The following is a 12,221-nucleotide window of genomic DNA, read 5'->3' on the forward strand; positions in this document are numbered from 1 at the left end:
TAGAAAACTATCACCTGAGGACCACATAAAGAATATTGTGCAAGGAGCCTATGCTATGCTTTCTAACTTCAGAATTGCATTTAAATACATGGATGGCGATATACTAAAGAAATTGTTCATGACTTTTGTTAGGCCAAAGCTAGAATATGCAGCTGTTGTGTGGTGCCCATATCTTAAGAAGCACATCAAAAAACTGGAAAAGGTGCAAAGACATGCTACTAAGTGGCTCCCAGAACTGAAGGGCAAGAGCTACGAGGAGAGGTTAGAAGCATTAAATATGCCAAAACTAGAAGACAGAAGAAAAAGAGGTGATATGATCACTACATACAAAATAGTAACAGGAATTGATAAAATCGACAGGGAAGACTTCCTGAGACCTGGAATTTCAAGAACAAGAGGTCATAGATTTAAACTAGCTAAACACAGATGCCGAAGAAATATAAGAAAATTCACCTTCGCAAATAGAGTGGTAGACGGTTGGAACAAGTTAAGTGAGAAGGTGGTGGAGGCCAAGACCGTCAGTAGTTTCAAAGCGTTATATGACAAAGAGTGCTGGGAAGACGGGACACCACGAGCGTAGCTCTCATCCTGTAACTACACTTAGGTAATTACACTTAGGTAATTACACACAGTGTGTGTGTGCTCATAGTGAATTAACACACACACGAGCACACACACACAGTGTGTGTGCTCATAGTGAATTAACACACACAAGTAAATTAACACACACAATTACACAGTGTACACATGTACATGTGTACACACACACACACGTGAAAAGAAAATTACAAGCCGCTGACCAGTGGGCAGAGAGCACCACGCCGGCCAGGCAAAGAAGGCACAAAACTGCATCAAAAGGCCCACCTCCACAACAAAACCCCAAATTCCCAGCATGACCACAATATGTGCCAAGACTCAAAAAGATCACTCTGCAAGCCAGGAAGACCCCGGAACCCCAGAAGGCAGAACCAGGTCACACACGAGGAAACAAAGCCCCCTGAACCCCCAAAGGGGGCCCAAGAGGAAGAAACCTCCGGAACGAAACCAAAGAACCCAAAGGAACCGGAATCGAACCAGGGGGAGCCAAAACCACCACATTTGCCAGCAGAGATACACCACAGAAAGGCAAAGCACAGCCCCCAGACAGAACCCCCAGGGAAAGGGTCAAAACAGACCAAAAACTGAGGGACAAGGTGTGGGAGCAAGCATAACAGACAGGGGACACTGAGCCCAAACCCTAGGGCCCAGACCCAAAAGACAAAACGGAAAACTCGGTGTGAAATCAACACTCAAACGTTCCCAGAGGAACAGAAAATGGGCAGAAAACACCCGAAAAGCAAAGAAACGACAACAGGAGTATAAAACCCCTGAAAAAGGTGAAAAAAACTTACCCAAGACGTTCGCTCGCACACCCAGGCGTATGTAAACAAACCGCAACGCCAAACTGGTGGCCACGCCGGGAAACCGGCAGAAGAAATTGGCCACTAGAATAGGGGGCTGTGACTGACGCAAAAGATATGAAAATACACCAGCAAAAGTGGAAAGCAAGCGGACTGGATAGGCAAAAAACTTCGCCCAGAAGCGGAAAAACCCCGGCAGGGTCAAATAGTCCCAGAACTGCTAGAAGGCATCCCCCACAGCCCCGGGAACCAGCAACAGAGGCCCCGGGGCAGAGCCGTCCTCCAAGCCCTCCACCCTTAAAGAAAAGGAAGAGTCCATGGGAAAGGCAGCAAGAAAGGGCCTCTGGTAAGACCCAGAAGCCTTGGCAGGAGGAATAGGATCGAAAACCTCCGTCCCCGTTCGAACAGGGCGGCCCCGAAACCGCCCGAGTCTCGGCCCTAACTAAACCCCGCCCCTACTCCGAAACCCGCAGACGGTCAGGAGCCGGGAACAGGGAGGGAAAGGGGCAAACAGCACCTAACCAAAACGGGGCGGCCTCGGGGCATCCGAGTGGGAAACCAACCTAGCATGTTGCAGCAACCTAACCTAGCTTGCAACATTGATGCCGCCTGTACTCTGAACAGTAATAACATCAGGAGAGTACTGGAGAACAAGCAGAGAATATCTCTCGCAAGACTCCGGGTCAAGGTGTCAGTGACCTAACAGGCAACATGACGGAGGTAAAAGTGGCGACTGTCACCCGGAGACAAGGGCAGAGCAACCAACGATCCCATACAAGACGGGTCGGAACCCGGAAGACACATGCAATAGTCCACCGAGCCCCGACAGGGGTTTCCAGGGCCCGTAGGGGTAACAACTACAGGAAGCCCGGGCAAGGTGTTGCTAACCGGTTAAGAAACCCAAAAATAACAAGGGGGTAGATGACAACACTGAAAACCCCTGCGACGTGTACAATCACGGGGGCCTAGCAGAGAGCCACCAAACACTACCAGTGGAACTTTAGCTACACTGGGCAGACCCCCACCAGGCAAATAAAAATAAAAACAAAAGAAAAACCCCGCAAAAGTACACCGTCTCCAGAGGCAACAGGAACCAGTCGCCGCATTGGTGGCAGGTCGCGCAACATCTTGATGCCCTAACCAGCACAATACCAGTCCCTACCCAGGGCCAAACAAGGGCCCCAAGCCCCAGCTGGCCCCATGGGCGAGGCAAATGCCGAGCAGCAAGAACCTCTACGGGAATGGTTCCCGAACGCCCCAGGGAGGGCTGCTTGGACGATCGGCGCGGCAGTAAAGTGTGATGTTTGCTTGTTTGCTTGAGATTGTAGGGAGTTTCTACCTCTCTGTTCGTTTTTTGTTTTAGTTTTTTACCATCTGGGGTTTGTTTTGTTATGCCTACCTTTCTGGGTGCCTAACCCCGGTCGATGGCAGATAAGGAAAACCCCAACCACAAGGGGGTTTTCCAGGGCCATTGCTCCCTGAAACCTCTCTGAAGGGGCCAGGTTCTGGCAATGGTCCCTGGTAGGTCTGAACTCCTTAGCTAATGTCCCGGTCTAATATAACATACATTAGCCCAATAAACTCCAGGGAGCCGTAGGGGCTCCCCACAGAAATGGACATAATTTGAAATTAAATCGGCTCACGAAAGTGACGTACTGTCCCATTTTCTGTTTGAGTCCTCTGGCTTACTCGTTTAGGTTAGGAGAGGAAACTTTCAGTTAACAGTTTTCGTGACCTTTTGAAACTTTAGGAAAACTTCCTGCATTCCTAACCTACTAGAGGACCCTTAACTTGCTGTTTTGGAAAAAAAAAAAAATCCAAAATTTATTATCAATTTTTTTCATTTTTAAATTACAGTATGTCCATTTTCGGTCATACGGGCAAACAGCCAAATTCAGACGTAATTTGTAAGAGGACAAGTTGACCAAAGAGCCAAAGTTCAACCCCCCGCAAACACAATTAGTTGAGTATATCTAGGCGAGTACCGTTGTTACGAACCCGGATCCAGCGTCCGAGCCTGGAGCAGTGACAACCACGCCATCTGTGGGTCAGCTCCCGAAACCCCCGCCAAACGGACGACGACACCTGGTGAGGACAGCGTGTACTGGCCTCGAGGACCAGTTTCCAGTCTGGTTCCGCGCTCAACACCGCCGCTCCTGACCTCTGGTGAGGCGGTGCTCCGACGACAGCGCCATCTATGGGCTGGATACGTCAGGTGTTTGTGCCCGAGCCCGTGAGTGAGGTGTATTAGTGTCCCGGTTATTGATGACGTGTCTGCTTACAGAGCCGACCTGGGACCACTGTGTTGAAGGTTGAGTCAGTCTACCCGAGGCAGCCAGTCTCCATACTGTGAAGTTTGCTGCAGCTGTTGTGACGTCGTTCCCCCGGAAGAACACTGTGGTGTGTTAGCCTGCCAGTGGAGTGGCAGTGAAAGGATTTACCCGGGACCGACTGTTGGAGACGATCATCCACTGGGGTATTGAGGACAGGAGGGTGATTTGTGATATCACAAGAGACTCCTGTCTAGGGCGTACCCCTTATATCGTTCGTGGAGTGGCCGTACCAGCCTTGGTGGCTCAGTACCTGCCAGCAGACCAGCTGGACGTGTGGTTGACGGCCTCCACGACGGTGCCCCCAGTGGACCTGCGTTTTGGCTGACCTGTGGCCCGGGTAGGCTCGGCATTCTCAGAGGACACGTCGTGAGGCCACGAAGAAAGCACCAAGGACTCAGCACCAAGTGGTGTGGCACCAGCGTCTTCAGCAGAAGACCACGATTATGGATTAATCCCCTTGTGTAGTGTTAATACCCCCCCCCCCTTGTGTAACCGTTTTATATATTATTTATTGGTGACGGACATTATATAATATTAAGTTCTTAGCTTTCTTTCCCTACTCCCTTTAAGTTACTTGCGTCACGGATCTCATCCCTTGATAGCCACTACTGGCTCGGGAACGGATACATATATCTTCCTCTAACAACATCAGAGTAAGGACCCCGTTGCGTCCCGAGAGGGCCGTAACAACCGTGTACTGGAGCAATCTGGGATAACTCGTCGAGGCACCCATACACCTCCGTAGACTTGGACGAGGACAAACGCCACATGGCAACACAGTAGCTGTGTAAATGAGGTCAATTATGAAAAACTATAGAATTCATGGACCCTAATTTAAATTGAGTCACAGCTGAAAGGTCCTGGGTTCAATTCCCATGGTAACTTACTTTCAGTTGATACCTCTTTTCACCTATTAGTGAAAAAAAACTGAAAGTTAGACAACTGTTGTAGGTTACATCCTGGGAAGGTCAATAGTTGATCTATGGGTGACCTTGATAATCATACCAGGCTTCTTTCCAACTATGGGGAACAATAGATCAAGCACAAAGGGTTAATCATGATGATTGATATGGCTTAACGGTGTACAGATTCCTGAGCCTATTAAGTTCTATCATATCTACATTTGAAGCTGTGTATGTAGTCAGCCTCCACCACATCACTGCCTAATGCATTCCATTTGTTAACTACTCTGACAATGAAAAAAAATGTTCTAACATCCCTGTGGCTCATTTGGGTACCGAGTTTCCACCTGTGTCCCCTTGTTCGTGTTCCACCCATGTTAAATAGTTTGTCTTTGTTCACCCTGTCAATTACCCTGAGAATTTTGTAGGTGGTTATCATGGATGTGAGGTTTATATCCCGTAGCCTTAACCTCATATCTTATCTTGAGGTTATCTTGAGGTTATCTTGAGATGATTTTGGGGCTTTAGTGTCCCCGCGGCCCGGTCCTCGACCAGGCCTCCACCCCCAGGAAGCAGCCCGTGACAGCTGACTAACACCCAGGTACCTATTTTACTGCTAGGTAACAGGGGCATAGGATGAAAGAAACTCTGCCCATTGTTTCTCGCCGGCGCCTGGGATCGAACCCAGGACCACAGGATCACAAGTCCAGTGTGCTGTCCGCTTGGCCGACCGGCTCCATTCATAGCTCATACTTCTCAGTTCTGGGACTATTCTGCTGGCATAACTCTGAATCTTCTCTAACTGTCTTGTGTTTAACTAGGCATGGACTCCAGGCTGGAGCTGTATACTCCAGGTTCGGTTAGACATAAGTGGTATAGACGGTCCTGAACAATTCCGTACACAAGTTTCTGAAGGCAGTTCTTATGCTGGCCAATCTAGCATATGCCGCTAATGATATCCTTTTGATGTGGGCCTTTGGGGACAAGTTCGGTGAGATATCAACCCACAGATATTTCTATTTGACTCTTGCAGGATTTCACCTCCCAGATGATAACTTGTGTTCAGTCTCCTACTCCCTTCACCTAATTTCATTACTTTACACTTTCCAAAGTTAAACTTTAGTAGCCATTTTCTAGACCATTCCTCCAGTTTGTCCAGGACATCCTGTAGTCTCTGTCTATCTTCATCTGTCTTGATTCTTCTCATAATTTTGGCATCAGCAAACATTGAGAGGAATGAGTCTATACCCTCTGGAAGATCGTTTATAAATACAGTATCAGAAACAAAATAGGTCCAGCAAAATTCCTGTGGGACTCTGCTGGTGACATCTCGCCATTCTCATGTCTCCATCCAAACAGTTACTCACTGTCTCCTATTGCTTAGTTACTCCCTTATCTACTGGAGCACCTTACCTTTTACTCCTACCTGTTTCTCCAGCTTTTGTAACAGCCTTTTATAGGGGTTATAAATGTAGCTTTATTTTTTTATGGAAATAAGGCTTTGAGTAGAGTATGATGAAACACTACTTCCTGTGCAGTCCCTTGGATGCTGCTCTTTTCCCCCCTTTTTTGGCTTTGTCCCCTTTTTCCTAAGCTTGCTTGGCTGGTCTAGGCCCTGTTAACTAGTACAATTAGAGTAGTTAGGAGTGATTATTTGCAGTGTGCCAACTAGTACGCTTTATGTTATTACATAATTAGGTTATTACTCTCCACTTCATGCCATGGCAGGCTTGTCCTGTAATGGCTCGCTACATTTATATTTATCTCCATTATCCATACTGTACCCTTGATAAATCTTAACAGAGATTCTTATCAGATTAGGTGGTTGTGAGCCTAATGTGGTAACACTGCTAGGCTAAATGGCTTCTGGCTCGGGAAAGCTTCAAAGGAACTGCCCGTGAAGCAGCGTTTCACTATGTTTATCTTTCTTTCTGTGGGGAGCCTCTATGGCTCCCCGGAGCCTACCGGGATTATATGTATGTATTAGACTGTGGCATCAGTCGATTGGAGTTGTCACCTACCGGGGACCACGAGCCGGAAACTGGCTCCCTCAGAGAGGTACGAGGAGCAATGGCCTATGAAAGCCCCCACGTATTTGGAAGCATTCCATGTCTGTCATCGACTGGAGTTTGGCACCCAGAAAGGTAGGCATAACAAAACAAACCCCACTTAACAAAATTAATTGCTACCAAAGATCGAACAGAGAAACAGAACTCGTCAAATTTTAAAACAAGCAATCATCACACCCCGCCATCGCGTAGCTCGTCCACATAGTCCTCCCCCGTACCCCCATTTAGGCGAGAGGGGGGGGCCCCCCCAGTCCCTCCCCGCTGACCGCTCCACCATTCAGTCCTCGGCTGATGTCTGACTGTGGCGATTGTCAACTCTGGCCTTTGATTCAGTGCAGTTTATGCCTTGTGGTGTATTTCTGCAGTGCAGTGTGCAGGCCAGGAGTAATTGATCTGTAGTGGGGCTGTATGCGCCAAGGGCCACCTTTCCTAAGTCCCCTGTAAGTACTGCCCATGCATTCTAGGGTTACCTTCCACAGGGCGTTTGGAACGCTTCCGTGGGGGTCTTTTGCTGCTTGGCAATTGCCTGCCCTTGGGGACCAGCTGGGGGTGTTCATCGCCACTGTTTGGCTTTGGGTAGGTGGTGGTGTCGTTGCTGGTAGTGGGTGCAAGGTTCTGTGCAGCTTGTCTCCCATTATACATAGCGGCCGGTTCTGTTCCTTTTGGGGTGTTGTGCTTTGGCGGGGTTTCATTTTTCATTTTTGTTTCTTTTGCCTGGTTTTTTTTGTCCCCTTGGTTCTGATCCACCTTCTGTTGTATCGATGTTCCTCCGCTAAGCCTCTGTGATTGCACACGTCGCAGGGGTTCAGTTTTTAGCAGTTCTCTTGGTAGTTTGGGCCTAACTGGTTAGCAGTACCTTGCCTGGGCTTCCCTTAGCAGTCAGCCTAAGGGCCCTGGAAAACCCCATTGGGGCTCATTGGGCCAATAGATGCATCCTCTGGGTTCCAACTCACTATATACATCCGCAGATGACATCCTGGCAGACGGCATGTCTTCGTTCAATTCCCTGTCCACGTAATAGACGGTCGACGCCTACTCCTTCAGTTGGCTCTGCCGGACGTACGGACATCTGGATGTGGACCTCTTCGTGTCGGCATGTTCCCGGTGTGTTCCCATGTACGCGGAGCCCTTACCCGATGGCGAGGCCTTTGCGGTAGATGCTTTTCGGGGGGACTGGTCGAGGTTGGGTTACCTTTAACTCTTCCCCCCGGTTCGGCTGTTGCTTTGGGTCCTGGCTTGGTTGGAGACTTACCAGGGAAGAGTAGTCCTGTTGGCCCCTTGGTGGCCAGCCCAGCCTTGGTTTCAGGCACTGCTTGCTTGGTGTCTGAACCCGAGGTGTTTTTCGCGGCTCCGCCTCTTTCAGCAGATCGGGCGGGTCTGGTACGTGGCTGGTTCGATCTACTCCTCCGCTTTTCGCTTCTGGTCTTTTTGATGCGGGAGTATCACCATTTGTATGGTGATCAGGTGGCTTTTCCCTTATCACCATTTGTATGGTGATCAGGTGGCTTCTTTGATGGTGTCCCACCTGCGAGCTTCGTCTAGGTGACAATATGAAGTTTCCAAGAGTTCTTTTTGCCATTTTCTCTCCCTCCGTAGGTTGTCGTCTATTTTTTTATCAGGTTGTTTTGTCCTTTCTTGGCTTTTTCAGGACTGTCATTTGATGTTTAATACTGTCGCCTCATATCATGCGGCGCTGGCGGAGATGCTTCAGCTTGCATTCAAGGTGGATGTTACTTCTGCTCCGTTCCACATACTTTCTCGTGCTTTGTTTCACCTCCGACCTGCTCATGCACCGCCTCAGCTGTCCTGGTCCTTGGACCGGGTGCTAACTTTTCTCTCTTCCTTAGGTTTGTGGTGGCCCCTTCAGTTCACGATTATTTTTCTAAGGGTCTCTTTCTGTTGGCTTTGGCCTTTGTGGGTCAGGTCGGGGAGCTTCATGCTCTCCTCTGGCGCAGGGGTTTCTGCTCCTTCAGTCCTGGTGGTATTCACCTAGTTGTGCTTGTGGGGTTGAGCTCTGCTCTTTTGACCCGCCTCTCAACTGTCAATCAACTGTTACTATTTTATTCTCACCCTCCCCAGGAAGCAGCCCATAACAGCTGTCTAACTCCCAGGTACTTATTTACTTCTAGGTAACAGGGGGCATCAGGGTGAAACTTTGCCCATCTGTTTCTGCGGGCGCCAATAATCAAACCCCGATCCATAGGATTACGTATCCAGCGTGCTGTCCACTCGGCCACCAGTGCCCCTGGTAGGTTTCTTCAGTTGCAGCCGTCTCCTTTTCTGGTGAAGACCAAGTCGGCAGCTTTCCAGAGGGGCCCTTGGGTCGTTGATGCTTGGTTGGTCAGGCCGGGGAGCTTTGTGTGTTGTGTCCGGCTACGGTTCTTCGCCGTTATCTGCGCGTCATGGCCTCTGTGGCCGGGGGATGCACTTTGGGTCAACCCGGTTTCCCTTATTCCCTGTTCCAGGGCTTGGGTCTCCCAGGTCGTCTGCAAGGTTATTCAGTCCAGCCAGACTGTGGTCTCTCCTCGTGTGTACAACGTTTGTAAGTTTGCTGCTTTGGCTGCCATCTTTGGTAACATGTCTTGGCTGACATTTGGGCACGAGGATTTTGGAGGTTGAACATGGTCCAGGCCGCTCATTACTTGGTCAACGTTCCTGGCAGTAGTCGGGCGTGTGTCACTTTGGGTCGCAGGCTGCAGCCAGTTGTCTCAACTGTGAGTTGAGGAGCGAGTGGCATCTGCCTCCAGGGTAAGCCCCTCTTGTTTTTTTTCTTTGGTCAAGTAGTTCTAGGGAGCCATAGGAACTCCCCACAGAAAACCTGCATTGAATGTAATGAAACGCCTTTCTGGGTGAGCTCCGGAGGCTCCCCGGAACCCACCCTCTCTCCGATTGGCAGGTTTCGCGTTGTTTTTGAAGCTCAGACTCAGAACTGAATGGTGGATCAGCCGGCACAGAGGGGTCTTTGGGGGTGGGGGGGAGATGGGGGTTTCATTACACCCAACGCTGGGGTTTTTCCCCCCATTTTAAAATTTCCTTCTTAATTTATGTAACCTGAACTTTAATAAATTAAGTTAAAATTACTTAATAAAATCTGGTTGTAAACAGTAGTGAATACTATGTTAGAGATGCAGGACTGTGAGTAGACAACAGGGATAAGAACGTCCAGTGAATCTGGCCACTGGTCGTTCAACAGAGGTAAAAATCCTACGACCCGAAATGTGGTCACATTATGTAGAAAAATTGACAAGTTAGAGCACGAGACAACATGGCTGAGAGAACCATTAGTAGTAGTAGGCATCCATTAATTTCAGGAGACTATGGAGTTGCACTCCTGTTGTCAGTCTACTACACAATCCATAACCTGACACGGCATCCATCCAGTAGAACTATCCTGTAAACACTAACCCAAGAGCAGAAGCTTCACTTCTCTGGCAGCACGTTCTCCAGCAAGTCTCAGGTCCCTGTCAATTTTTTTGCTTCTTTCTGCTGCTTCTTTGTCAGCAGCTGTACTCATCGCACACCCCATGGCTGCTGATGGGTGAGAGTGTCGCCCCCCTGAAATATAAAATTTTGTTGCTTAGACTATATACATGTAGCATACCAAATCTCTTTAGCCTTAATAAATATCATCTTACCACGGTATTGTATTGCTTAGATTTTGTTAAATTCCTAACTCCATCATTAACCCTTAGGTGGTTATTGTATATTGATTCCCTGGGCAATGTGGACATTGTCATATGACGATTTAAACAATTATTTTCTGGGTTTTACACACATGATGCAATTAAGGATATAATAGGTCTATGTGGATGTAATGGAGTTTACCTTGACCTTTGAAAGAAATCCTGCTACCATTACATGGTTACTAATGCAGTTATCATCATGAATGTTACTAGGGGAATGCAGTCATCATGATGGTGATTTAAACAATTATTATCTGAGTTTCACATGTATGATGCAAATATGGATATAAAAGCTCACTGTGGATGTAAATAAAGAAAAACAAATGATAAAACAATCGGAGGATAAAAAAGGAAGTAATTACCCAAGTGTAGTTACAGGATGAGAGCTAAGCTCATGGTGTCCCGTCTTCCCAGCACTCTGTCACATAACGCTTTGAAACTACCGACGGTTTTGGCCTCCACCACCTTCTCCCCTAACCTTAGGTGAGGGTTTTGTCTCAACCTTTGGTGAGTGTGTCAGCAAAGTTGAGCACCTGGCATTGACAAGTGCCAGATACAGCCTTGCTGAGCACCTCCACCCATTGAAACAATAAATATTCACTTAATTTTGTGCTTTTCTTACACACTGCATACAAATGAATAATTCTATAATGAAACATTTGTTTTTAGATTTTTTTTTTTGTGCATAGACAATATGACCATTTTTTCATAGCTGGTGTTCAAGGGCTGAAAACAGAGGTGTAAACTGACCATTTTTCAAAGACCAGGCCAGGACATCGATTTATACTGGTTAGCAACAAGTGCCTGTTTAACCCCTGCACTGCAAGGGTTAAACACTATAATATACTGTACTACTTATTACAATAAGAATATATTTAAATGGATATTTACATAGAAATTCTTGCTGTAACAGTTAGTCTTCTAAAAGCAGGGAAAAAACTTGTTTAAATATGTCCATATTTTGCATGCTAGGAAACAGGCACAACAATATCATATTAATATATGGTAAACTTGACATATGAACATGCAATAATTACTGCTAGTCTTGTGATCCCATTTGGCTCAAGGAATGGAACAAAAAACTGTGCACCTTGCTTTCCTATTAGTTAACACAAACTAACAGGATATGTATTGACCATTACTACTACCCCACATAGGGTATTTGAGTATTAAAATAAAGATGAACCAAGCTAAAAAATATTCAGGTAGAGACAACTGTCACATTAAATAAAAACTAAAATACAATTAATTAAGTACAAGAAAATACTGCCAGCCAAAGATCAAGAATTTAAACCAGATATGCTACACGACGATACTAATGCATACACAACTGCGTTGGTATTCTAACTGGACTACTACTGTGTATAATATACACAAGCAGCCAAGCAGCTTCACTGAATGTAAAGATTACCACCACACAACACAGCCTGCCTGGCTGACAAGGTCAACACACAGCCTTGTATACCGACTCGTCACGTGTATTTCCATCCAAAACAATTACTGCCAGCAGAGCACTGGGTAGATGTAGAGTGGTTATCTTGAGGTTATCTTGAGATGATTTCAGGGCTTAGTGTCCCCCGTGGCCCGGTCCTCGACCAGGCCTCCTTTTTGTTACACATCGCCAGGAAGCACCCTGTAGTAGGTGTCTAACTCCCAGGTACCTATTTACTGCTAGGTAACAGGGGCATCAGGGTGAAAGAAACTGCCCATTTTGTTTCCGCCTTCGCAGGGGATCGAACCCGGAACCTCAGGACTACGAATCTGAAGTGCAGTCTACTCAGCTGTCAGGCCCCCCTCAGGTGGCGGGTAGTCTTATGAGACAATGTGTAACCTG

The 12,221-nt window shown here is 47.4% G+C and overlaps 1 protein-coding gene across 3 annotated transcripts in view; it reads right to left on the reverse strand.

The window, feature by feature from the left end:
* Positions 1 to 12,221, reverse strand: part of Galphai (G protein alpha i subunit) — a 264,680-nt gene that overhangs the window by 63,817 nt on the left and 188,642 nt on the right. For all 3 annotated transcript variants that reach the window (XM_069306519.1, XM_069306518.1, XM_069306517.1), the window contains one exon: positions 10,110 to 10,259. In XM_069306519.1, coding sequence (XP_069162620.1) covers positions 10,110 to 10,230 — 121 coding nt within the window. In that variant the 5' untranslated portion in view covers positions 10,231 to 10,259. The remainder of the gene's footprint in view (positions 1 to 10,109; positions 10,260 to 12,221) is intronic.

This window comes from Procambarus clarkii, chromosome 58, assembly GCF_040958095.1.
Source record: "Procambarus clarkii isolate CNS0578487 chromosome 58, FALCON_Pclarkii_2.0, whole genome shotgun sequence".
Taxonomy (NCBI): domain Eukaryota; kingdom Metazoa; phylum Arthropoda; class Malacostraca; order Decapoda; family Cambaridae; genus Procambarus; species Procambarus clarkii.